The 26185-nt window shown below is 41.3% G+C and overlaps 4 protein-coding genes across 4 annotated transcripts; 3 read left to right on the top strand and 1 right to left on the bottom strand.

The window, feature by feature from the left end:
• Nucleotides 1-523: 523 nt before the first annotated feature.
• On the bottom strand, nt 524-8580 carry LOC121179455 (deoxyribonuclease-1-like). Its single transcript, XM_041034328.1, has 10 exons — nt 8435-8580; nt 5734-5819; nt 5411-5499; nt 3644-3730; nt 3373-3485; nt 3036-3148; nt 2423-2580; nt 2048-2144; nt 1575-1650; nt 524-1048 (listed from the first exon to the last, which is right to left on the bottom strand). Exons 2-10 carry the CDS (start codon nt 5812-5814, stop codon nt 876-878), a joined length of 987 nt encoding a protein of 328 aa, XP_040890262.1. The 5' UTR covers nt 5815-5819; nt 8435-8580; the 3' UTR covers nt 524-875.
• A 1006-nt stretch (nt 8581-9586) lies between these two features.
• LOC121179452 (E3 ubiquitin-protein ligase TRIM39-like) lies at nt 9587-11402 on the top strand. Its single transcript, XM_041034323.1, has one exon. It carries the CDS (start codon nt 9861-9863, stop codon nt 11031-11033), a length of 1173 nt encoding a protein of 390 aa, XP_040890257.1. The 5' UTR covers nt 9587-9860; the 3' UTR covers nt 11034-11402.
• A 1110-nt stretch (nt 11403-12512) lies between these two features.
• On the top strand, nt 12513-15028 carry LOC121178951 (nuclear factor 7, ovary-like). The gene has a single exon (XM_041033461.1). The coding sequence runs from the start codon at nt 12775-12777 to the stop codon at nt 14167-14169; it is 1395 nt and encodes a 464-aa protein (XP_040889395.1). The 5' UTR covers nt 12513-12774; the 3' UTR covers nt 14170-15028.
• Nucleotides 15029-15849: 821 nt separating this feature from the next.
• On the top strand, nt 15850-25682 carry LOC121179498. The gene is made up of 14 exons (XM_041034387.1): nt 15850-15917; nt 16815-16999; nt 17131-17307; nt 17585-17661; nt 17909-18025; nt 18159-18239; nt 18673-18822; nt 22112-22194; nt 22799-22914; nt 23014-23076; nt 23695-23848; nt 23981-24121; nt 24717-24843; nt 24968-25682. Exons 2-14 carry the CDS (start codon nt 16837-16839, stop codon nt 25100-25102), a joined length of 1584 nt encoding a protein of 527 aa, XP_040890321.1. The 5' UTR covers nt 15850-15917; nt 16815-16836; the 3' UTR covers nt 25103-25682.
• The last annotated feature ends 503 nt before the right edge of the window (nt 25683-26185 follow it).

The raw sequence follows: 26185 nt of genomic DNA, 5'->3' as shown, positions 1-26185 counted from the left end.
CAAGTTTTTCTTTTAAAACCTATTATTAACTGTTTTTGACTTCATTAAATACTCTATTACTTTATTTAATAAAGTACTTTGTTGAAAGAAACAAAATTTTATGACCAACTTCTGTCTCCTGTCAAACAATAGTTGTAGTTATATAACACAATAAACGTGATTTACATGTGTTGTTTAAAATGTCTTGGGTGTAAAGGTAGTGATTAAGTCTACATTCAGTGTTTCTTCTTAATAATCAGTTCACTAATTAATGAATCACGTCTGTCTACACCGATGTTGACTTCCTGTTTACATTGCTTTTGACTGGATCGTACAATGGATCGCCTTCCACTGTCAAAATGGTCTCAAAGCGCTTTACAGAGACCCAGAGTCTGACCCCAGAGCAAGCGCTTAAGGTGACAGTGGCGAGAAAAGAACCTGGCTCATATGGGGGACCCTCCTGATGGCCAGGCTGGGTGAAAGGAGGAAGATAGGACAGCTGGGAAGATTTAGAAGTCATGTAGAAAAGTTACACCAAATCATATTTTATTTTAACTTGTGTGCGGTATGGAGGAAACAAGACAGAGGATGCCTCCATTCAGTCAAAAATCAAAACACTAAGAAGTGTTCATTTCTCTCACTTCGTATTGGTAAGGGATTTAAGCAGTCATCTAGAAAATCACCTTTGCATTGCGATCCACGCTGGGGCCCTGAGTACATCACGGTGAATCCGGACCAACTGCAGTGTCCAGTGAACGGCCAGTGTCTGGTGTGACAAACTGTCACAGACAGAGTCTCAGAGTCAGGTTAAATTCTCAGACTGGTTCTGTAGGTAACAGGCAAAGGCAGAAGTTAATTGTTTTGTTGGTTGTTTTGGACGGATCTGGCTTCCTGAGTTAAGCATCATTTCCACGGTTCATTTTGGCCATCTTCTGCCGAAGGATCTGGATCTCCAGACTCAGCTTCTCCCTCTCCAGCAGCAGGTTTCCTCTCTTCAGCTCCAGCAGATCCTCATCCATGGCCACGAGGCCCGGTGATACAGACTGAACCAGCTGCTGCTTTTCCTGACCTGCAGAGGAGAAACACATAATCCACTGAGTCCTGCAGCTGCTTCAGCACAGGTTAGGAAGGCTGAGTTTTATGTGCTCGTTCACTTAATGGTGGATAGTTAAATAAGAAGATAGTATTCTCTTTTGAGCTACATGTTTTTTAGCCTATCTTTCTTTGTTATCCAGGAATGTATGTCGAATGAGCTACTAGCAGCTCATGTTTGCTGCATACACCTTTCAGTGGAATACTTTGATACTGAAGAAAACTTTAAAACACAGCGATTCTCAGGCAAGTTCTGAATCATCTTCTTCCATGACTTTTATATAATGATATCCTAAAGATTCACCCTTCCTGTCACACAAGAGGAAAAACATTGGTAAAACAAAAAAAAGATTCTTGTTCTTTGAGTAAGGTGGCCAGTGTTGTTTTTTCACAAGACAAAAAAAAGAAAAAAGAAAAATCAACCCTCATTGAACAATAACAAACTTTTATCATTAATAACAGCAGTACAGAGCAATAAGTCTAAATATAATCGTGCTGGTTACCATCTTCTTCATCTGCTGTCTTAGTTATGGACTTCAGCTCCACCTCCACTGGATAATGGTCACTCACTTTCAGCGCCTGGAAAATAAGCAGGTATTTATTGATTGACAATCACTCTGTGAGCTATTACTGATATTTGAGACTTGTTTTTAAATCTTTAAGACTTCAGACAGGGTAGCGAAGTCAGAGAGTCCTGAGAGATGGACTTAACACATTGTTAGTTTTGGTCTTTTTGTGGGATGTGTTTATAGTAACAAAAAGAAAGATCATTTAACACATAAAATCCAGCGAACAAATAACCATGAACATTACTGAATGTTTTCATGCTCCATGTACATTGTGTAAAGAGAAATGTGTGCACAACTAAATTTCCGTTTACAAACAAGCAGTAGAAGATCTGCTGAGTATCTTCATGTTTCATCAAGAATAAACTGTTTGAATTAAGACTGAGGCTCTAAGGAACCTAACACCTGACCTGCTCCTCACTGAGTCCATACGCCTTCTGGAAGTTGAACGGTTTGGCAGAGTTTGGAACGACCGCCTGGAGCATGTCGTCTCCGTAGATCACTATCCTGAACAGAGACACAGGGCCTGTATGTCACAGTCGGTCTAAGACGTTCACACCACAAATATAAATACAAACAAATAAATGTAAACCCAAAGAGCAGTAACAAGCACAAACTTATGTATCAAACATTTTACTCATTGATGGCTTTGTAAAATAGGAAACAGCGGCCAAATAGAATTTTTATAAGCAGGTCAGCAGGTCATGGTCGAGCTAATTTGAACTACTTATATGGACAGTTTATAACATGACATTTATTATACTGCTGTTGTTTGTGTGTGCTACCTGTCGTATGAGTGGTTGTTTCCTGTGCTGGCCGTGGTGTCAACATCGTCTCCAATCAGCCAGTGGAAGTTCTTGTTGCTGCGGATACGGATCTCCCTCATCTCACTCTTGGAGACGTACGAGCCGTCGGCATTAAAGTCTCCCAGGATCATCATGTTCTGGAGCACAGAGGCGGCAGAGCGGCAGCAGTCAGAGAGGTGCAACACGTGTCAACAACAGCCCAGTAAATCTGCGTCCCTAACAGATGAAGTAGGCCGTTCAGTGTTAACCACTGATACTGTTAGTTTTAATAACTAATTGATTAATAGTTTTTTCAACAGTAACTTTTACCTATGTCAACCATTTATCCACCTTTAGCCATTTCAGCTAATCTATTAGCTTTTTCAGTATTTAACCTATAGTAAACTATTTTAGTTGTTTCTTTAATTTTAGCAAATTATTTAATACTTTAAGCTCTTTCTGTAATTATCCAATATTTATTGCTAATGCTTTAATTAGTTCAGCTGCTCCGGCCCTGGGAACAAGCTGCTCTCTTTGATAATCATTGTATTATGTATTATGATCATGCTTAGTGTTGCCAGCACTGTCTGTTCAGATGATGTCATGTCCTTACGTCAGTCTTCCACTTCTTCTTGACGTGCAGGAAGACATCGTAGAGCTCGTCCAGCTCCTTCTCCGAGTCTTCTGGTTTGGTGTGGACTGGGATCATCACTAAATCCTTCAGCACTATGGTGGGCGCGCGCACACACACACACACAGACACACACACACACCACACACACTTTTTCATTCAGACAGCTGTATTTAAGTCTTAATCTCAGCAGGTATGAACAGGCAAAGCATTGTTTGCATTTTCATAATACTGTATATCTTTTTGAAGCCATTTCCCTTGATATTGATGTACTTGATAGTTTGAGCTTTCTTTCGTGTGCACAAGAGGAATCTTATACCTGTATTGAGGCACCTGAATCGCAGGATGTAGGGATCTCTAGCGAAAACATCTTGCCCCTCAGTCAACTCATCATCAAACTGATAGGAGCCCACCAAGTCGACCATGTCATCCCTACACACAAACACACACACACACACACACACACTTATAAATCACTGCATTATATTTTTATTATGCAACTTCAGGATACTTAACTGGGTAAATTCTGTACAAAGAACAGGCATCTGCACACTCTTGACAAACAGAGCCTGCTGCAGGTGAGCACTCACCTGTACAGGAACATGAACTGCTCCTTGTAGCGCGTTCGGCCCAGACGGGTGCTGATCTTCAAGGTGTAGTGATGCTTCCTGTTGGTTCTGGGAGACATGTTTGGTCATGTTAATTTAATTTACTCTTAAATAGCTTTAAAGCATTAGCTTTAGGTCAAAGATCTTTTCAGCCGATATTCTACACCTGCTGGAAACATTATTACAGATGTTCAGAGAAACTCAAAACTAACATACCATTTTTACCTCACACACACACACACACACACACACACACACACACACACATTTCTTCCCCCTGTGTTTTTTAGCCATGCTAGTAGCATGGCATGGCTCTAGCAATGGTACCAGAAATATCTCAAGTGTTTAATGGATTGCAGTGAAATGAGTGTCTGGTAATCGTGGTCCCCAGAGGATGAATCTTACTGATTTTGGCGATCCTTTGACTTGACCTGTAGCTCCACCATCCATCGGCATGTGCTTTTATTGTAAATATTTCAACGGTTATTGGGTGGACACTAGGGCTGAACGATTTTAGGAAAAGATCTAACTGCGATTTTTCTGGCAGATACTGCGATTTCGATTTGATTCACGATTTTCTTCAAATCAAGCTTCAGTGTAATATTCACAATGTACGGTAACATTTACAAACATGACAGAAAATTACATCACACCATTAAAATATCAAATGCCATTACTCTAGTGTAAGAATGAAAACTAAAGTTAAGAATTGATTTCAAATGTATTTATTACCAAGAATCACGCAGGTACATTCTGTAAAGTCCTTTGACCAATGGCAGTTATTACAAATGAAGAACTAAAAAGTAGTTTAGTTGTCTTAAAGTAGTGCAAAAAAAAATCCTTTACTGTTAAGTTAAAAAAGTTAAATAAAATATAAAACAATTAAAAAAAAAAAAAAAGTTAAATAAGTAATGATAAGAAAAACAAAATTCAACAGTTACCAAATGATCAACAGCCTTATCTCCCGGTATCTTCGGCTGCTCTTATCATTCGGAGTTACGCTGGAAAAAGATGCAGTGTTTGTAGTTTGTTTGCGATACTCGCTGGACTTTTTCGTCATGCAAACGCCTGTGGTGATTTTTAAAGTGTCGGTATAATCTGGTTATTTCCGCTGGATGTTGCAACTTTAGCGCGACAGGTTTTGCACAGTACCGGTTTCTGCTACTCCCAAATGCCCGAGCTGCTGTTTTTCTTGGGGACTGAATCCCGTCGCTCCGCTTCTGCTCCAGCTGAAGCCGTTTCAGAAACGAAGCAGCAGGTGGAGCAGGTTATACTGATTGCGTTAGCGTGACCTGTCCACGAGCAGCATGCTGCTTCTGATTGGTGAGCTTGGCAGGTATAGGGAGACGGCATGTGTGTGTGTAAAATAGTTGACACAGCAAATCCTGGGTCAGTCAGGAGCACTGCAAAAAACCGCAGCTTTGGCGATCACATGATCGCGCTGTCTGAAATCGCACTTTCGATCAGAAAACGGTAAATCGTTCAGCCCTAATGGACACTTATTATTTCACAGTGATTGGCCATAGCTCTGACCTCGTAGTCACACAAGATAATCATCTTTAATCAGATACTGTAGTTGTGTTTCACACCTGTAGCAGTTTGTTACCAAGAGGAATGAGATGTAAACAGTATATAACACCTATGAAATTACCTGAATGGATTGTATTCATGTTAATATTGAAAGTGCTGAAGTTTGCATTTAGCTCAAACCACCAGAGTTTCTAATACTGGAACAAAACCTGCGCTCACTTGTTGAGTGCGTCCAGGAAGATTTTTACGGACGCTCCGCTGACGTCCACCACTTCCAGGATCACAATGATGTCATACCGGGACACGATCTGAGAGAGAGAGAGAGAGAGAGAGAGAGAGAGAGAGAGGGGGAGGGGGGGCAGAGAGAGAGAGGGAGAGAGAGGGGGAGAGAGGGACAGAGAGGGAGAGAGAGAGGGGGGGGTGGAATCTATTTTTGTTCTCTGTCCTTTTGTCATGTAAAAGTAAGACATTTTAATGGTAGGAGGTGACTGTCTCCTGGTGTCTGAGGTGTCTGTATGTGTTTTCATACTGGCTGTTGTTACCTTAGTCAGGATATTGAGGACATCTGGGTCTGACACTTTGTTTTTTCCAAACTTCTGGATGTTAAAAGATGCTATTTTCATCGCGGCTGAGGAGGAAAACAAAAGGAAGAGACAGAAACTGAATGGAGTAATTCTTGGCATGTTAATCGGTCTGTTTGTGTCGGAACATGCACAGGTATGTGCAGTGTTACTGTACATACATTGAACAAGCTGTTAATCTATGGTGTGTATGTGTGTGTTAACAGCAGCTGTAGAACCTGGCAGCATTTCAGCTCAGCTCGCCTGAGGCCTGTGTAAGTGGCCTCTAAATACACACTGCAAACAATGAAAACATGCTTGTTGTGGTTAAATTACACACTATAAAGATAAAATACTGTTGGCACCATGTTTCACTGAGTCTGCAGCCTGCTTTATGCAGCAGGTGTGTGTTTGCCTTCACTTCAACAGAAATGAACAAACTCCACTAAATCAGAGGTGATTTGAATAAACATAGTTTGGGGTAGTTTTTCTCAGTAGTTGTTTAAACAGCCAAATTATTCTTACAGAAGAGAAATCCAGGAACAGGTGAGGGTGAACAGGGTGATGAAAACCTATAAATATATTTTTACACATACTCAGTGGCAAAAACGACATTAATTAAGGAGCTTTTTTTGCCATTATTTTTTATTTTTTTCTGAAAATTATGTGCTAACAACAGATTCCATTTGTGCCGTGTGTCCCTATTGAATTAGTACTTTGTCAAATGAATGAGCTGCTTCCTAAATTCTTCAGAGACCAACGCCTATTGAGCTGAACTCTTCAGCAACAACTAGCTGAGGGAAACATTTAGGACTCGTTCTGGCAGGTCTGGTCACCACAGTGTTTTTATGGCGCCCCCTCCCAAATTCCCCCGCGCCCACTCCCTCCGGCCTTTCTCCACTGATCCACTGAATGGTTCTACCTGCAGCCACCTGCTTTACATCAACACATGACATACTGTTCTAACACAGCACTGTAAAGTAAATTTAGGTTTAACCGCTGATCTGTCAGCCCACCCTATAGATTCCTACCTTTCATCTCTGAAGGAACAGTCTCTGTTGGGGAGGAAGCAAACAGGACTGCAAAAATAACTAACAACCAGTCTGTAATTAAACGTGCATGTTTTCAGGATTTTAAAGAAAAGGAAATGCAGCTGTCACAGTGTGCTCTTATATCACACTGTAGTTTTTTAGACCAACTACTGACTTTGATTCATGTAAAAAAAAAAGTGAATTCAATGAGGGAAAGTAATTCTCCTTTCTATCCATCAGTTCCTTCAATGAGCAGCAGCTCTCTGTGTGTGGAGGCACACACACACACACACACAGCTCTGTGTGTGTGTGTGCTCTGGAGGTTGTCCAGCTACTTTGAATTTGTGCAGTAGATACTGCAGCTGATAACAGCCTCAGTGTTCCAACACACACACACACTAATACATAATTGACATTATTGTAAACACAGGGATCAGGTGTCAGTGTTGTTCGGACAAGTTTTACCTCTCATGACTTTTAGACGGTTGCATTTGTTTCTATCTGCTGTTGATTCTCAGACAAGTGACGCCCTGTCTGCTCTCACTATGGACCGTCAAAAAAATAAATAAATACACTGTGAGGAGTGGACACTGTGACAGCTGGATTTCTGGATTTGCCAGTTTCACCTGTAAGCTCTCTGCAGCAGCAGCGGCTTTTCAGAACCTCATGAACTTTACATGAATTTTAACACTAGTTCAAGCTTCTATAAAAGTTCCTCTGAGTTTTTACTTCTCAGTCAGTCAGGAGCCAAACATGTGGAGCTCGTAGAGGCCAAACACAGCTGAGAGCTGAGACTGAGGTCTGCATGTGAAAGCACACGTATTTGAATGAAGGACAAGACACAGTATGTGAAAAAGCTGGTTGTACTGCATACATCCAGCAGCTTACTGGGGGCTTCAAGTTTCACTGTTATTGTATTTCTTTGTTCACCATCGACCACGTCAGCAGCTGAACACTAAAGACAGTACTCAACCCCCTTACATTAGTAAAAGCAGCACACAGAAATCTCTGTCCTCAAATTATACTCAAGTAAATATGGAGGATAAAAGATAAATGTCCTTTGAAATCTACAATATTTTGTTTTGGCCTGTAGTGGACGACAGAGAGAGATAGAGGTGGGAATTAAAGTGATAAAACAAATATTCCAGGACTACAGAAACGTTTTGAGGCACTTGAGTATTTCCAGTTTTACTCTGCAACATTCATTCAGACGGAGGAATTTTATAGTTCGTTTTTTTTTAATTCAGTAAGATAAGATAAAACTTTATTGATCCCCAGAGGGAAATTAAGTTTTCTCATATTGCATTAACTGCAATATGAGATAAGTGCATTTAACACAGTAGCCACAACAGCCTTTTGGACCTCGCTGTGTACACACATGCGCGCAAACACCCATATATGTACATACACGTATACCGTAATTCTACATTGCTGTCTTAAAATGTTAAATGAACATTTAACAACCTCTGCTGCCAAAGACATAGCAATAACATCTCAGGATCTCTCAGAAATACTTGAATGACTCCAGTATGATATTCCACCTGTTGTTTTATGTGTGCAGATGGAGGAAACCTGTTTGAAGGCAGGTAAAGCCTCTCCGGTATTCGCCTCAGCGTTAGGAAAAACAGACAGAGAGACAAGTTGTTTCTCACCTGAGGGAGAAGGAGATTCTGTTGCTGCTGCTGCTGACAGGAACTTAGACCAGGTCCGTTTATTCCCAATGAGGATTAAATAAAGAGAAGAAAGAGAAGAAAAACCGTGTAGACTTCACAATAAAGAAAGCTCTTGGATCTGCAGTCACTGCCAGGGGCAAAGCATTCTATAGAGGGTGACCACAGGCAATGTGATTGGTCCAAAGCCAACCAATAGGAGGGGCTGGACAGAGACAGAGAGAAAAAAAGCAAAACACATCCCGCCCTCCATAATGTTTTCCTGCTGTAGGTGTAAAAACAAATGTGTGTGTGTGTGTGTGTGTGTGTGTGTGTGTGTGTGTGTGTGTGTGTGTGTGTGTGTGTGTGTGTGTGTGTGTGTGTGTGAGAGAGACTGAGGCTGACGGCCGGTATCAGACGCCTGATCCACTTCTTTTGTTCTTTAAGTAGACAGATGTGCCCTGGGCCCTGGAGTCCAGGGGAGCCCTTGGCCTTAAGAATGAGTCGTGTGGTCCAACCAAGTAATCACTAACTAGCCCCTCATTACTTCATGATTATCTTACCATTACTTACCCAGGTCATTCGTAATTAGTTCCTCACGGCCTCCTCATGGTACGCAATTTTATGTACAAACACTATTGATATTGTTTTAGTGCACTTTTCACTTTTCTTTGTTAATAGCCATTATACATTGTGTTTGCGTTTCCTCTTTATCTTAATTTCCTGCACTTTGCCCAATTTTATTCTTTTTTTAAACTTTTTTTTTAGTAACTGTAGAGTGCTAGTAGTGGCAGCCATGGTGGTGGCACATTTGTTGTCATGCTTTTCTTTTTGTGTGTGTGTCTGTGTGTTTTCCATCATGTCTGGTTGAGATGATGGAATGTAAACAAAAAGGATGGGAATGACGGTGTAAATTGGTTTCATGTGTATTTTTACATTTAAACAAGGACATAGACAAGACTGAACGTGTCGTGTTTTCTTAGCGCTAATCCCAAGAAAGGTATGTTGATATAATGAGGAAATCTCAACGCAGCGTGACGGGTTGTATTCATCACAATTAGCATTTGCTTTTCACAAAATCCTCCACAAAGTGAAACACATCAATGGTCTGAGCAAGCTCCACCTCTCACCTTACATCATTCAGAAAAACAGGAAATCAACTTCGGTTCCTTCACTGCTCACTGCTCATACGCATATTGTGAGACAGATTGTAAAATTCACTTTCATAAGTGAGGGAAGAGAACGACAAGGGGCGAAACTGGAATCCTGAATATTGGCACTTTCACTTCAATCTGCTGCTGACAGAGAAATAAAGGAGGAATCAAACTGAAAGTAACTGAGGTAGTAACCTGATACAGCAGCTTAAAGAAACAACTGACTGTCTTCCTGGTTCAGCATTCTGATGTGTTGAGCTTCGTTCAGAAAGAAAATGGCTTCAGCAGGATCTGAGTCTCTCTGCAGTCTGCACTCTGAGAAACTGAAACTCTTCTGCCTGGACCATCAGGAGGCCGTGTGTGTCATCTGCCGAGACTCAAAAACACACAACAACCATGTATTCAGTCCCATTGACGAAGCTGCACAGGATCTCAGAGAGAAACTCCAGAGATCTCTGAAGCCCTTACACGAAAAACTGACGCTCTTCAAGCAAATTAAAGGAAACTGTGATCAAACAGCAAAACACATCAAGGTCCAAACCCGAGACACAGAGAGGGAGATTAAGGAGCAGTTTAAGAAGCTTCACCAGTTTCTACAAGAGGAAGAGGAGGCCAGGATCACTGCTCTGAGGGTGGAAGAGAAGCAAAAAAGTAGATTGATGAGGGAGAAGATTGAGGCTCTGAGCAGAGAGATAGCAGCTCTGTCAGACACAATCAGAGCCACAGAAAAGGATCTGAGGGCTGAAGACGTCTCATTCCTGCACAGCTACAAGGCTGCAGTCAAAAGAGTCCAGCAGCGTCCCCTGCCGAATGATCCAGAGCTGGTCTCAGGAGCTCTGATAGATGTGACTAAACATCTGGGCAACCTGACCTTCAACATCTGGAACAAGATGAAGGAGATGGTCTCCTACACTCCTGTGATTCTGGATCCAAACACTGCTCATCCAGACCTCATCCTGTCTGAAGATCTGACCAGTGTGAGACGTGGAGAGAGACAGAAGCTTCCCGACAATCCAGAGAGGTTCGACTGTTATCACATTGTCCTGGGCTCTGAAGCCTTTACCTCATCAACGCACACCTGGGATGTTGAGGTTGGACACAATACAGGCTGGGTCCTGGGGGTGGCAGCGGAGTCTGTCCAAAGGAAGAGAGACGTAAAGTCTGGATTGTGGCGAATTGGGTTATCTGATGGTAAATATGCAGCGGTCTCACCATCAGATCCCCACATTATTCTCTCAGTGAAGAAGAAGCTCCAGCGGATCAGAGTTCATCTGGACTGGAACAGAGGGAAACTGTCGTTCTCTGATCTGGACACTGACACACACATACACACCTTCACACACACTTTCACTGAGAGGCTGTTTCCATACATTAGCAGCAGGAATGAATTCCAACTGAAAGTGTTACCAGTGAACGTCTCTGTAACACACAAACAGCTTAGTCAGTGAAGACAAGAATCATCTCTTAAACAGCAGCACTGAACAATTACGAGTTATTTCAAGTATCTAGTTTTCTTTCTATGCATGTTTACATAGGTGAGTATCTGATTCTCACCTATGGGCTCGTAACGTGGCTCTGAAAAGCTTGCTCCTTTATTCAGTTTGGATCTGTAGCATTTAGAACAGATCAGTGTCAAACCATGAAAATGTACATAGAAACTTCTCAAACCATTTCTGCAGCATAATCAGCTTTTCATCCCTTTATATGTATTCTCCAAGTTGTTTGGTTTTTTTTTTGGGGGGGGGGGGAGTTTTACTACCTTGTCTTTTTAGAGAGCTTGGGCTGGTGTTGATGTTATACTGGGCAATAAAAATAAATCTGACCTGACTTGACTGTGAGCTCGTATTTTATAGATATTTCAAATTATGACTCGGTATGATCAATAAAATGGGGTGATTGGCTTAATTTCATTTTAATGTTTACATCTTGAGGTTGCAGTAGTTGCTTTTCATATGACACAGACATGTTTTGGTTGTTTTAAACACTTTCTGGCTCAAGTATATAATAAAGAATTATTGTAGAGATTTTAACATGAGAATATCAGAAGATAAAGCCAAAAACATGTCTCATATCCCAGATGTATCATAAAAAAAACAATGTGATCATACTGATGAAACATGTCCCTCTGTGCTCTTTGTAGCTAAAGTTCCATTATCTTGCTGAATGTTTTTGCTAGTTAGAGTACCAAGGAGCTTGTTGTTGTTTACTATTGTTCTTTTTTTTTTTAAATCTTCACAAACAATAAGTATTTTGTTTTTTCTGGGGTATTCTATCATCAACTACAGAAGTCTGTTTTGATCGGAATTCTAGCTATCGTAGATAAATTGGCCGGACAGAGAGTCAGAGTCATGACTCTGTGTCTGGGCTAGCTTCTGCTCCACTAACACCAATAACACAATGCAACCTCTAATTCAGCATTTCTTTTATATGTGTTTATGAATAAGCAAAACATTCCTATAAGAAATTAAAATGTTGTGATTTTAATGAAGTTATACAACTTTTAATTTGTGAGCACAGAAAAAAAAATTCATCAACTCACACTCTCTTAAAAAGTCACTTTTTCAACTCTAGTTCTAATCTCTGCTGCCTAAAACTTCTACCGTGTTCAGTCCTCTCCGTCCTGTTGTTATTACAGACGTGTCTGAACAAACGTTGACCCCTAGCTCGCTCATGGACTCACCTTTTCTGTCTAACCATGACCGTAACGTTTAGCCCACACACATCGAGGGCTTATGGGAAATTGCACTGAGGCGGCTACAAAAATAAACTGAATAAACAACATTAGAATGAATGCAAGGAAACTCGTGCCTTGTTTGTTACATAAGGGTTCAACGTTCGACACAGATTGCCAGCCAAAGCTCCACCTCCAACCCACCTGAGACAAACCAGGAAATAGACTGTTCCTCCACCAGGAAGAGACACACACACTGAGCGACACAGTAACAATCCCATTCAGACAAGACCCACAACTTCCCCCTGAGGGAGCAAAGATACAGCAGGAAATGCAGGGAGTACCACAACTCTTAACAACTTTAACCTGCCGCTGACTGCACACAGACCGTGAATTTAAAGAAGAAAGGAAATGGCTCAGAGTGGTTGTAACTTTCAGGGAACTTTCTAGAGGAGGGAGAGGAATCACGATTGACTGACTTCCTGTTTTGGGCTCTGCCTGTCACAATCAGAGAGAAAATGGCTTTCCGATCTGAGGAGGATCTCTCCTGTCCAGTCTGCCAGGACATTTTTAAAGATCCTGTTGTCCTGTCGTGTAGCCACAGCTTCTGCAAAGACTGCCTGCAGACGTGGTGGCAAGGGAAAGCTATACAGGAGTGTCCGTGCTGTAAGAGGAGATCATCAAGGAGTGAACCACCTCGTAACTTGGCTTTAAAGAACCTGTGTGAGGCCTTTATACTGGAGAGGGATCAGACAGCTTCAGCAGGGTCTGAGTCTCTCTGCAGTCTGCACTCTGAGAAACTGAAACTCTTCTGTCTGGACCATCAGCAGCCGGTGTGTCTCGTCTGCAGAGATTCAAAAACACACAGCAACCACAGATTCAGGCCCATACATGAATTTGCACAGGATCACAAAAAGGAGCTCCAGAAATCTCTGGAGCCTTTACAAGGGAAACTGAAGCTCTTTGAACGAGTTAAAGGAAACTTTGATCAAACAGCAGAACACATTAAGGTCCAGGCCCAACACACAGAGAGGGAGATTAAGGAGCAGTTTAAGAAGCTTCACCAGCTTCTACAACAGGAAGAGGAGGCCAGGATCACTGCTCTGAGGGAGGAAGAGGAGCAGAAGAGTCAGATGATGAAGGACAAGATTGAGGCTCTGAGCAGAGAGATAGCAGCTCTGTCAAACACAATCAGAGCCACACAAAAGGATCTGAGAGCTGAAGACGTCTCATTCCTGCAGAACTACAAGGCTGCAGTCAAAAGAGTCCAGCAGTGTCCCCTGCCGGATGATCCAGAGCTGGTCTCAGGAGCTCTGATAGATGTGGCCAAACACCTGGGCAACCTGACCTTCAACATCTGGAACAAGATGAAGGAGATGGTCTCCTACACTCCTGTGATTCTGGATCCAAACACTGCTCATCCAGAATTTATCTTGTCTGAAGATCTGACCAGCGTGAGACATGGAGAGAGACAGAAGCTTCCTGAAAACCCAGAGAGGATTGACTATCACCGCTCTATCTGGGGCTGGGAGAGCTTGTACTCCGGGATTCACAGCTGGGACGTTGAAGTTCGAGACAACACGGCCTGGTTTGTTGGTGTGGCTGCAGAGTCTGTCCAGAAAAAGGGACGAATAAAATCTGGGTTCTGGCAGATAGAGTTTTACAACGGTAAATACAGCGCACGGATGTTGGGAGATCCACCTGCTGTTCTCCGAGTGAGGAAGAAGCTCCAGAGGATCAGAGTTCATCTGGACTGTGACAGAGGAAAACTGTCTTTCTTTGATCCGGATACGATCACACACATACACACCTTCACACACACTTTCAGTGAGAAGGTGTTTCCATGCATAGGCACTTTGAATGAACTGCCACTGAAGATACTACAAGGCAAGATCTCTGTAACCAGAGAATAGGTGTTGTCTCATATTTGAGACACTGTTGCCTCATTTAGATACGACATTGTGTCTGAGATGCAAGAACAAACACACACAAACATTTCTGATAAAATAGCTCTTAAAGCTGCATTTCCTTGGACTTTAATCTAAGTTTGCAACAGTCTCAACTGCTTAGAAAAATATCTGGCTCTTTAGCAGCCAGATGGTCCACTTCTTTTACCAGCTAGCTGTTAACTTTTTCTCTCTGCTGTTTGGTGTTGGTCAGGTACTGTACAGTGGGTTTGTCAGGGTTTGTTTCCTGGAAACTGCTGCTTGCTGTTGCTGCTTGTAACACTGAGACTAAACAACCATGCAATAAATGTGTCATAAGCTAAAAGCAGCTTAAAAGCTTAGTGAGTTTGTCACGTGTCTGAACTTTTTCCGTGTATTTGTCTTCAGTCGTTCTCTGAGACAGGTTTTCATATCCTGGGTATCTGCAGTAACTTCTTATAAATGTTTTCTTTATAGACCCCCCACCACCACCACCACCTTTAACATATTTACACTTAACAAATTTATATACAATACATATTGTAGTGTCAACCTGCTGTCACTGCATCGTATGACCACTCGATGGCACCCAAACTCTCTGATTTGCTTAAACAAGCTGAAAACCCTTTCAGTGTAGAAACCTCATGCTCACAGTACTTTTGTAAATTACTTTGTCATTACTGTCAGTAGTTGTTAATGATTTTGTTTTATTTTCTATTTATTGGATTTAATAATCGCTTTCTGTCATCACTAATTTCTTGAATTATTTGCCTCTTTTCCTTCATCATCCAAATTAATGCAGATTGTAAATTTGAGACAATGAGAGGAAACTAAACTCTTCTCTTCACCATCAATTTCCCATTGGACACTTGTGAATTTTATTGCTTGCTCATGCTAAATTTTTGCTTTTAAATTTTGAACAGTCTGTTACTCATACTGGATCATTATCCCACTGTGGTGTTGTTTTACTGAAGCAAAGGATCTGAATATATCGCACTGTGTTGTCCCAGTGTTCTGTGTTTCTCTGTTTCCACTGATGCTGAGTATGTACATTTATCCACTACACAGTGTCCTCAGAATGTCCACAGTGGGATGATGCTTTCTGCTCACAATCCCACAATGCCATGCTGTCAGGGATGATGTAAAACAAAGGTCTCAAATTCACTCCTCACTATGGAGTAAACTACTAATGTCTAATACAGGGAGTGATGAAAAATATGGACACAGCTAGAGAATAATTTTTACAAATCACTCCACACTCCTTCAGCCCTGCAGAAAATGGCAGAACTACAAGGACTTTTTACAGGGAAGGTTCAGCAAGATGTCTGGCCAAAAATTAATAGATTCCTTAATTATTCATAGTTATATCCATAACATAACTGAAAACATCTTAACTGATGTCTCTAAAAACGTTTTTTCCTTCTCATCATTGTCTCTACAACAGGCCAGTCTAACATACCTTTATGAAACTGGTCCTGGATCTTAAACTTGCAACTGTGAAAGATCAGTCTTTCTGTCGGATCATGAGTTTCATTTCCTCACTGATTTTATACTGTGTGTGTGTGTGTGTGTGTGTGTGTGTGTGTGTGTGTGTGTGTGTGTGTGTGTGTGTGTGTGTGTGTGTGTGTGTGTGAATAAGTCAATGAGGGGTTTTTTTTTTCAGCCTAACGAGAAGTTTTGATCTGATCTTTCATTGCAGCTCCAGATCTCCACCGGTGAGACAGAAAACTCGGCAGGTGAGTAAAATAATGTTTCCCAAGTTGAAATACTGACAGAAAAAAAGATGATTTTTTTTGTTCTTCAGTTTTTGTTTTATCCAGCATCAAAACAACATTACTTAAATCAAAAATGGCATAATTCAAAGGTTCACAGTGATGGGTTATCTTTCTGCAGCAAGGTTCAGTTAGCTGAAATGAATGTTTGTCTGTCTGAAAGAACAAAAGAATTATTTTAATTCTGAATTGAAATTATTGCCCATCAAGAATCCTACATGTGTCTCTGATTTAGTTAGATTACAACTATTTTTTTCCTATCTTATTGCTGACATACATTAACATACTTAACATATTTTAAATTGTTTTTCTGAAATAATTTCACCAGTTTTCATGTAGATTTTCTTCCTTTCAGACAACCATTCATTTCAGTTCATTTCCATGAAACACAACTTGCAGAGACCTGAGTCTTGCTGCAGGCAGGGTGATAATCTGTTCCTATTGACATTTATTGATAAATTATGTAACACTATAAAACTGTAATCTGGAGCTTTATCTTTTACTGTTTCTTAGAAGTTCTTAAATGTTTACATTTACATATAGATTAAAAGATTTATCAGGGGCATAGCCAGGATTTAAGTCCCCTCAGCTAGCCCAGCTCAACACCAAGGAAGAAAGTTTCTACAATGTTTTAATTTACATTTCTTGTATTTTAACTATTCAGGCAACATTAACTCTCAAGATGAACGTATAAATGATTTTTCAAAACCTTCTTCACACTGTCAGAAATTAAATTAAGGTGCATTAGTGCAGTCACATTTAAATACACTGAGGCTTCGAACAGTGGAATCTGAATCTCTTTCTCGTGTTTTGACTTCTATCCATTATCTTCTTCTTCTCTTCTTCTAAATACCATCTAAGGTCGACTCCACTGTTCTGGACCATGGGAGCTTATTATGGTTTGGCGGTTCTGGTGGGCGTGGCCTTGCTCCTGACGACCGGCCGATGTGATGTGAGCTGTAGAGGAACAGACGGGCAGCCAGGAGTGTCAGGGTCTGAGGGCAGAGATGGATGGCCTGGAGTGAAAGGAGACAAAGGAGAGCCAGGTAAAAACAAATAAGCAAACATAAATACATAAATAAATAAGAACTTTGGAACGGTCGGGGCAGGTTCTCCCCTCCCTCAGTGGAAATGAGACTCTTTGGTCCCTGCGATCATTTGTCCCGTTTTTCTCCAGCTGTGAAGGCCGACGGTCCGGTGGATCCGGAAGTCCTACGGATGCTCAAGGGTGAGATGGGGAGTCGAGGCTTGCAAGGGGTCATGGGTCCTAAGGGCTACCAGGGACTTCTGGGACCAGCGGGTCGCGCTGGACGGCCTGGTCAGCCCGGCCCTGACGGGAGGAACATCGGCCACGGTAATGACACAACACCTGACCCTGCAGCCTACGGCACATATAATCATAAGCAGTATATAAATGTAATAACATACAGTTTATAACACGCTAAACTCAATACAATACAAAATACCTGACAATAAAAACAGATGATAAACAGGCAATAAAAGACACCATTACTCTTATTTATATGTTTACGTCATTAAGATAGTTATTCCTGTTTGTGTTTGTATGTGTGTGTGTGTATGTGGGTGTGTGTGTGTGTGTGTGTGTGTGTGTCTGTCCTTTCTGCTTATAGGGCAACACTCAGCCAAGCAGGCCCATTCAGCCTTCTCTGTGATCAGGACTGACACCAGTTATCCTCGCCTCGAACAGGTTCAGTCTGTCGTCCGTCACATCTTTCTGTCCCTCAGCTGTCTTATTTCTAAAAGTTTGTGATTTAATGGCAGACAATTTTCTTTTTGTCTGGTCAGGTTTTGCGACACTAGTATGAGCTAACAGGATATACAGGAATATACAGCAACAGAGTCTTTTACCTGTTTTCTTTTACTTTTCGAGTACTTACTTTTGTGTGTGTGTGTGTGTGTGTGTGTGTGTGTGTGTGTGTGTGTGTGTTCATCAGACAGTAACCTACCAGACTACTGTGGTCAACAAACCTGGAGACTTTAACGCAGCCACAGGTTACTTCACCTGCAGAGTACCTGGTGTTTATTACTTCACCTTCCACTCTGTTGCCAAGGTAACACACTGTAGAATGAGAATAAAATGAGAATAAATACATACAGACCATCTGTCTGAGAAACGTAACCTCCACCTACGGCTCCTTTACCACACTGCATTACAGCTGTGCTGTGTGTTGTGTGTTTTTTTAGGTCAGCATGTGTCTGCGTATAGCCAGTGAGGCTCTGACCAAGAAGCTGGGTTTCTGTGATTACAGCAGGAACAATGATCAGGTGAGTTTGTCTTAAGAAAAGTCAGGAACTTTGATGAATTGCCCAGTTTCTGAACTGTAGTTAACCTTTAAGTTTGAGGCTCTCGTCCCAGGAGGAACGACAGAAACATTTCAGTCATTTCAGCACAAAGTGACTTATGTTTTCACTCAAGTGGAAAAAGCCACTCACGTGATAGAAACTGATAAAATCCACGATCGTGATGCAATAAATATTTTGGATATGCAGTCTAATTTATTTACACACACACTGCAGAGTGGATACTGTACACGTTAAAAACAGTCTGAACAAACCCTCAGACTTTGCTGTCATTATTCTTGAGGCTGCTTTGGGACCACAGATGGTTTACAGGACAGAATAAATTGTGGTTTCCTTTAAAACTGACAGCTGAGTTTTGTCATGAAGCCTTGGTGTGACTGGCTGTGTTGTGTTTCAGGTGCTGTCTGGCGGGGCGGTTATACAGCTGACGGCCGGACAGAGGGTTTGGCTCGAGTCCTTTAGGGACGAGCAGACCAGTAACGATGCACGAGACACACGAGAAAAACAGATCATCTTCAACGGCTTCCTGCTCTTCTCAAATGCAGAATAAGGTTCAGGTGTAAACTCACAACAGCTGGAGTCAGTGTGGAAAACCTGGGACGGCATCACTTTTTGAATTTAGCAGCTAAAAATCTTTGATTTCAGATCACATTTCTCAAAGCTGTCGTTAGAAGGACAGTTGACCATAACACAGTGTCCCCACAGGGTGATATCTGTGAACCTTTTACTCTTGTTTTATTTGCATGTGAACCCTGACTTCACCTGACTTGTTTCCTTTGTATTGATGCGTGTAAATCCATCTTTGAAGGCTGACTTTTTCTGTGACTGCCACTAAAACAAAATTAAAGGTTATTATTGAGTGTGATTATGTTTGGTGAGATTAAAGAAACAATACATTTAATTTATTCCACACAGACTTTGAGATTTTGTTGTTTTATGTCGTCACAGTTCAGGTTGAGTGGGGAGGACATTCGGGGACACAGTGAGTGTTCACATCCGTCCAGTTGGAGAAAGAGATTCAGGTGTTTAAAGGTTGATCAGACAATGAAACACTGGTTTGTAAAAGCTGCAGCGATGATCTCAGGATTATCATCTGCGACAGCGTGGCTGGTACTGCTTTCACCTTGTTTGTGTCTGTGTGTGTGTACATGTGTGTCAGTGGACAGATTTTATCAACACAGCAGCATCACAATGGTTCAGGATTCAGTCACGAAACTTTACAGGTGTGTGTGGCTGACATAAAATGATGGGTGTGGTTCGAGAGGTAAGAATTAGAGAAGGGGCCTTTAGTTTGTTGTAGTTCAGAAGTAATGACGTGTTCATGTCATAAATCTTGACACATTTGTCTCACGTAAGTGGCAGTACATTAGCTGCTTTTAACAATTAAAAGTATCATCATAGGTATTGATGTCGTTGATCGTGGGCTTGGTATCAAATCAAAACCAAATTTTGCTCATCTTTTATCGTGTCTAAAATGTTTTAATAAGTATCTGTAAACCAGAACTTGCCGTGAAAAAAAGGGAGATGAAAAGTTAGTCATTAAAAAAAGCCTTTAAGGCTTATATAAGGTTATAAATCAAAATAATAAGATGATGTGTAACTATGACATTTAAACAATCAAAATTTTACCAAACTTACCAAGAGCATTTTTTTGTCTTTATTTTTCCTTTTACTGGTTGAAATGAGCTTCCATAAGATCTACATCAAAATACGCACACTGAGTTAAAATCAAACAAAAACTGAGAAATGTAAAAAAAAAAAAAAGTCCTGTCACTTAAAGAATCCTTTCTAAAAAAAAGAAAAAGGTTTTGTTTTTCACAAAAAACATAATCTCCTTGGTGATTTTTCCGCCTACGCAGACACAAACAGAGACGTCTCTAAGTACCTTTGATAAATAGACCAAGACATCTTCATCAGCATGTGCAAACACAGTAAAGCAGACCTGTTTGACCTCACAGCATTAAGGGGAGATGGAAAAGCAACAGTCTGGAGTTTGGGAAATGCACTTATTTACTGTTCCACTCATAGTCAAAACGGAGGATCATGAAATCTGTTTCATTTGATTCATATTTGTTTTTTCCTCATCACATATAAAAGTTTTGTGTGACCACCCTGAAGGTTGCAGAAGTGAAACATTTTTGGTTTTATGCATTTCTTCTTTCTGGTAAACTTTTGTCACTTTGTGACTTCCTCAGTTGACCTCTTCCTTGCGCGTGTGCGTGCGTGTGGTTTGAAGGCCGCTCTTATTTTATTTTGGTCAAATTGCTGAAACCTGCTTCTCTGAAGAACACACCCTGTCGTGAGTCAGAGTCTCAGGTGGCTCAGAGTAAAGGTCCTGAGCGCTCAGAGAAGAGACTGTTTGTGTCTCTGCACAGGGGGAACATTTCTGCCAATCACAGGGGGCAATAGCTTGGTTTGCAAATGTTTTTTCTTTGACAGAAAATGCATTCAACATGTTCATTAGGACTTACAGGATGCAGCTGATGAGATTCTACTTTTTTGTTTTTGTCAATAAATCCCATGAAAAACTGTATTATGGATACTATTGTTCATAAATCAGTTCATGGTTGTTTTTGATTCTTTAGTCTCTGACTATTTCTGCTGGTTTGGGTCCCTTTGTTCTGATAATGAGAAATCTTAATACTACAACATGCAGTGATATTTTCTTCAACAGTCTGCTTCCAGCTTAGAACCTCTCTCATATATCAGCACACACTGAGGTAACCATTGGTTTCTCTGAAAGATAATTAACTTTTGTTGTGACAATATTTTCAGAAGGCTTTTTCTAACCGTCTGGATGAAAACAGATTCCATCCACTGGTCAGTGACAAAGTTTCAACTCAGTTTCCTATCCAGGAAGTTGGTGAGATGTCATCTTTGCCTTCAAAGACATTTCATTTAATGAACGGACAGTAAGTGTTTTCCTGGGTGTCACGATTGGGGGGGGAGCGAGGACTTGGACCCAAACGCAAAAACCCTCAAGACAGGCAGAATGGGAAAACTAAAAGTCTTTTAATTAACCAAAAATCATCCACAAGAGGGAAAAATATTCAGGAACAAAACAAAATGAAAATACAAAAGTTCTTGCATGAAAACAGGAAACCGATGTAAGTCCATGAGGGGGAAAACGCAAGACACAGGAACATGAATAAACACAGGGACTTGACGTGGTGCAGACTCGAGCATGGACACAGACATGGACACAGACATGGACACAGACATGGACACAGACATGGACACAGACATGGACACAGACGAACCAACAAGAACAGGGAAACCACAAGACTTAAATACACAAAGCAATGGGCAACAGGTGAAACCAATGAGGGCGGGGCAGACACATCACAAAGGCGGGAAACAAGACAAAGACAGGAAGTAGAACAAGACAAGATATACAAGGGCCATGATTTCAAAATAAAACAGGAACTATAAACAAAACGGGAGCTGCAGGTAGATTTCAAAACCTGGAGGAAAACCTGAAATCAGTTTTACCAAAATGGCATCTATCTGTTGTTACAGCAGCAGCAGAGTCAACAGCAGCAGGTAGATGCCATTTTGGAATCACATGCTCAACTATCACAAATGTGAATGAATGTGGGGAGCTTAGTTTTGTTAGTCTTGTTTTGTGTCTCAGTTTATGAGTCTTTGAACCCAAATCAATGACAGCAGGAAATGCTCCAGGATTTGGTGCTTTACTCTCTCTCTCTCTCTCTCTCTCTCTCTCTCTCTCTCTCTCTCTCTCTCTCTCTCTCTCTCTCTCCTTCCATCTCTCAGTAACCTCCCAGAATTGCAGAACCACGCAGAACAGGCTCAGAAAATACTTTCGGGTGTAAAAGCTGCTGAATCTTTGGTTTTGTGTTCCTCCTCCGGCTGCTGCAGGACTCAGAGCTTCACTTCAGTTCGTTTTGAACTCGCTGCAGTGAGTTGAATTTTTCTGTCTGTTCTCTCAGGTGAGTTTTGTACCTTTTTTTAACATTTGTTTTTGCTGTCTGGTCTGTGAGTTTATAACAGTTTACCAAATGCATGTGTGAAAGAATCTGTTTTATTGAACAAGATGATCTTCTGTTTCTACTTTATCATAACGATTATGTTTTTTATATATATCAAAAGAGGACTTTGACATTTGAGCTGTGTGATCTGGCCTCACGTTTTGTTTGTTATACTGAAGAATGCCTAGATTAATTGAGGTGATTCAGTTGCCCAGAAGCACTGTGGTAGATTTGAACCAGCAGCTGTTTTGCATTTGCTTCTCTCCTCCACCTCCTCTCTCCTATTTGTCTCCTCTTCTTCTCCGCTTCCTCCATCTTCCTCCTCACACTTTATCTCCTCTTCTCCTCCCTCCTCTCCTCTCATCTAATCTCATCTTTCCTTTCTCTCTCTTTTCCTCTTCTCCTCTTTCCTCCTGTTTTATCACCTCCTTCACTCTCTCCTTTCCTCCTGCTTTCCTTCCTCTCCTCCCCCTTCACTCGTATAATCACCTGTCTTCATCTCGTATCTCCCCTCATCGCCTCTCCGCCCCTCAGGTTCTCCATCATGCTGCATCATTTTTTTCTTGTGATCGGAGCCCTGGTCTCATTGACCGTACCAATGCTGGTCGCCAGGGAGACCTGCCCAGCAACAGGGATCCCCGGGATACCAGGTATACCAGGTGTTCATGTGTGCTGGGTTACATCAGTTGCTGTGTGTGTATTTTTGTTTGGTTGGTTTGTGTTTGTTTACCTTTGTTTTCCATCCTCAGGGATGCCTGGGATGCCCGGCAGAGACGGTCGTGACGGGGAGAAAGGACAGAAAGGCGACCCAGGTACATACACGGAACTGGTTTAGGATCTGCCATACTGAGCCATCTCAAGTCTGTGCACTAACGAGATAAAACACAGAAAGGAAAAAACATGGTGGCCTAGAAGGCAAAAATAAAACTTTTGGAGATTTAGTTTAAATTTTCATCTTACCCTCACTCACAGAAACATTTCACTGAATGAAATCATTCACATGCAAGTCAAAGCTTCACCCTGCTGAAATTCTTTAATGGATGCCAAAGTAATTTTTTTCATGTTTAACTGCAAAGAAAACGGTTCAGCTTCATGGCAACATGCGAAAACATCTGCAGGTCAACATATTGTTCCTGACTCACAGCAGCAGAGATACAACAAGTAAATTTTTATTGTTATGTGTATCGCTGAACGTCTGACAAGGCCATGTTTGCTGTTTCCCAAAGCTTCTTCGTGCTAAGCATAGTTAACCATGTCCTGATTCCAGCTCCATATTTTATGCACAGACCTGATCTGCTCATCTAACTCAGACAGGAAGTAAAAACTCATATTTCCAAAAATGTTGAACTTTTCCTTTAAACTGTCAGCCACAGCAGGTCAGTGTGGCTGGTTATTACCTACACTAACCAGCCTGTTGTTGATGTTTCCAGGAGCAGACTGGAAAGGCAGCCGCGCCCCACAGAAGGGAGAGAAGGGGGAGCCAGGGCTGATGGGATTCCCTGGTAAACGAGGTCAGAGCGGGGATCCAGGGCCACCAGGGATGCCAGGGCCTCCCGGACCTCCAGGAGAACCAGGAGAACACGGGTATGTAAACCTGCCATCCGCTGAGCAAGACACAGGTGTTCTTGCATTGTTTTCCTGATCTCAATGGACACGTGCCAAAATCTAGTTTTAATTCCTTTAATATTCACTTTGGTTTTGTCTCTGTGGCTGCAGGATTGTTGGAGTGCAGGAGAAAGCGGCATTCAGCGTGGCCAGAGGAACCAACGACTACCCAGACAAAGGCAGCGTCATTCGGTTCATCACAGAGATCACCAACATCAACAATGACTACAACACTACAACAGGACGCTTCAGGTGAGAACACACCTGTTTTCTAGTTGTGTCACACACAGAAAGTGATGACAAGAGTTTTTATGACAAGTTTGTTTCATCAAACCAAATGATTATTGGATTGGACTGAGAGTGTAGAGCCACTCTGGCAGTTCTGTGAGTCTGGACATTTGATGTAGGTATAATGTTTATATAAGTGTTGCGTGTTACCATGCTAACATTTGCTAATTAGCACTGAAAACACAAGAAATTTCATTAGTATTTGCAGGTATTTGATCATGAACCAAAGGAAGAAAACTCAACAGACCATCCAAGTTATTAGGTTAGAGTCCATATCCACAAACATCAGTGGGATATGTGCTGGATGGTGGTACCAAAAATCAGAGACTCACCAAAGTCAGCAGGATTCGTCCTCCTGGGACCATGAATGTTTGTACAAAATTTACTGGAAATCCATGTCACAGTTCCTGAGATATTTCAGTCTGGACCGACCAACTAACTGACATCACCACCCATCGAGCTATGCCGCTGTGACCAAAAAAAAAACAACAACTCAGGCCACACGCCAAGTTAGCAGCAAAACAAATCCTCTTTAATGAATACATTTTGTGTACTGTAGGAGTCGGGTCCCAGGAACGTACTACTTTGTGTTCCACGCCTCTTTAGAGGACCGACTCTGCGTGCTGCTGAAGCTGGATGGAGCGTTGCTGACAACGTTCTGTGATCACCGGCGTGGGAGGAGACAGGTACAATACTCACATTCATTTTATCACATTATCCTGCCACCAAATGATCAATACTCAAGGTCAATTAACATTTTCTCTCTTAAACTGCATGCCATGATTAAATTTCAACTGCTACTGATTCCAGGTGACCTCGGGTGGCCTGGCGGTCTACTTGTCAAGGGATCAGCAGGTTTGGCTGGAAACTAAAGACTACAGAGGGATGAGAGGAAAGCAGAGCGGTTACAGCATCTTCTCTGGCTTCCTGCTGCGCCCTCACTGACCCAGATGTCTTAACCTTCTTCCTCACTTTTACAAAACAGTTTTACAGCAACACTCCAAAGCTGAAACTACAGGCAAAATAATGCCTTCCCTTCCTTCTCACTGACCCTTTCGCCTTTTTAAAAAAAAGCACAAGCTAGTCACTTCTCATTTTCACATTTCGTTTTCCGGAAACACTTTTTAATACAGTTCATGGTTTGCAGTGTATTTTCGTTGCAGGAATCAGGCGCCAATTAAACTCATGTACTGGTACTTAAATGCATGTACTGTGGAAAATAAACATCCATAGACCCGCAGTTTAATATGTATGTTCATAATATTGTACGATTTAGTTACTTTTAAGAAAGAAGGAACTTGGCTCCATCAGTGATCAGGTGTTTGTTTATTGCCCTTAAAACAGATTTAGCTCTAAATGCACATCACTGTTTTTTTTTCCAGCTTTCTCATTTTTATTGAATCTGTGCAGTTTACAGTTGAATATATCATATATCCAATTCACTGTGTTGATTTTATCTTCTCTGTTTGCCAGCGAACACATGATTTGAACTGGAAAAGTCAATAAAATAAGAGCTGAAAAACAACCTGAATGCTTGTGTTTGTCTGTGATTTCCTGTTTTCTTTCATTTGATTGAGCCACATTTTGTATTCTGATCATAACACAGAGAGCTGCTTTGGAGAATATTTTATTTAACTGCAATTTTAATAAAACGTTATTTAAAGGCAGCTGAGGCTAATTGTTTTACAAAACAATAACAACAGTAAAACTGCTTTTGTAAAACTGCTGTGTAATTATATCTGGAAATGCACAAATAAAAAGAAAGCACTAACATATAAAACACGTGTTTTTTTGTTTTGTTTTGTTTCAGGTAACTGAGAATATTCATTCGTTCAGGTGGGAACATTAAACTCACACTTGTATCAGCTGCTTCATTCATGCTTCACCTCATTCGCCTCATTCATCAGAGGCTTGGCTAAATGCAGCACCTTAACTCAGAACATCGGCCAGTCAGCAGGTATGTTTCCTTAAAAATGTATTTCCTGTTGCAGGTGAGTTGTATAGAAATGTCATTTTTATGGTTGTTTA

The sequence above is a fragment of the Toxotes jaculatrix genome, chromosome 3 (genome assembly GCF_017976425.1).
Source record: "Toxotes jaculatrix isolate fToxJac2 chromosome 3, fToxJac2.pri, whole genome shotgun sequence".
Taxonomy (NCBI): Eukaryota; Metazoa; Chordata; class Actinopteri; family Toxotidae; genus Toxotes; species Toxotes jaculatrix.
This window is presented reverse-complemented; position numbering and strand designations above follow the sequence as displayed.

What these genes read in the sequence shown, in the direction of transcription:
- LOC121179455 (XM_041034328.1), bottom strand. Translation starts at nt 5,814, where the DNA reads ATGAAAATAGCATCTTTTAACATCCAGAAGTTTGGAAAAAACAAAGTG. An exon ending in ATTCAGGTGCCTCAATACAG is followed by an intron (nt 3,149 to 3,372) that starts GTATAAGATTCC and finishes CGCCCACCATAG; the next exon opens with TGCTGAAGGATTTAGTGATG. An exon ending in AACAACCACTCATACGACAG is followed by an intron (nt 2,145 to 2,422) that starts GTAGCACACACA and finishes GTCTCTGTTCAG; the next exon opens with GATAGTGATCTACGGAGACG.
- LOC121179452 (XM_041034323.1), top strand. Translation starts at nt 9,861, where the DNA reads ATGGCTTCAGCAGGATCTGAGTCTCTCTGCAGTCTGCACTCTGAGAAA.
- LOC121178951 (XM_041033461.1), top strand. Translation starts at nt 12,775, where the DNA reads ATGGCTTTCCGATCTGAGGAGGATCTCTCCTGTCCAGTCTGCCAGGAC.
- LOC121179498 (XM_041034387.1), top strand. Translation starts at nt 16,837, where the DNA reads ATGGGAGCTTATTATGGTTTGGCGGTTCTGGTGGGCGTGGCCTTGCTC. An exon ending in CCTTCCACTCTGTTGCCAAG is followed by an intron (nt 18,026 to 18,158) that starts GTAACACACTGT and finishes GTGTTTTTTTAG; the next exon opens with GTCAGCATGTGTCTGCGTAT. An exon ending in ACCGGCGTGGGAGGAGACAG is followed by an intron (nt 24,844 to 24,967) that starts GTACAATACTCA and finishes TACTGATTCCAG; the next exon opens with GTGACCTCGGGTGGCCTGGC.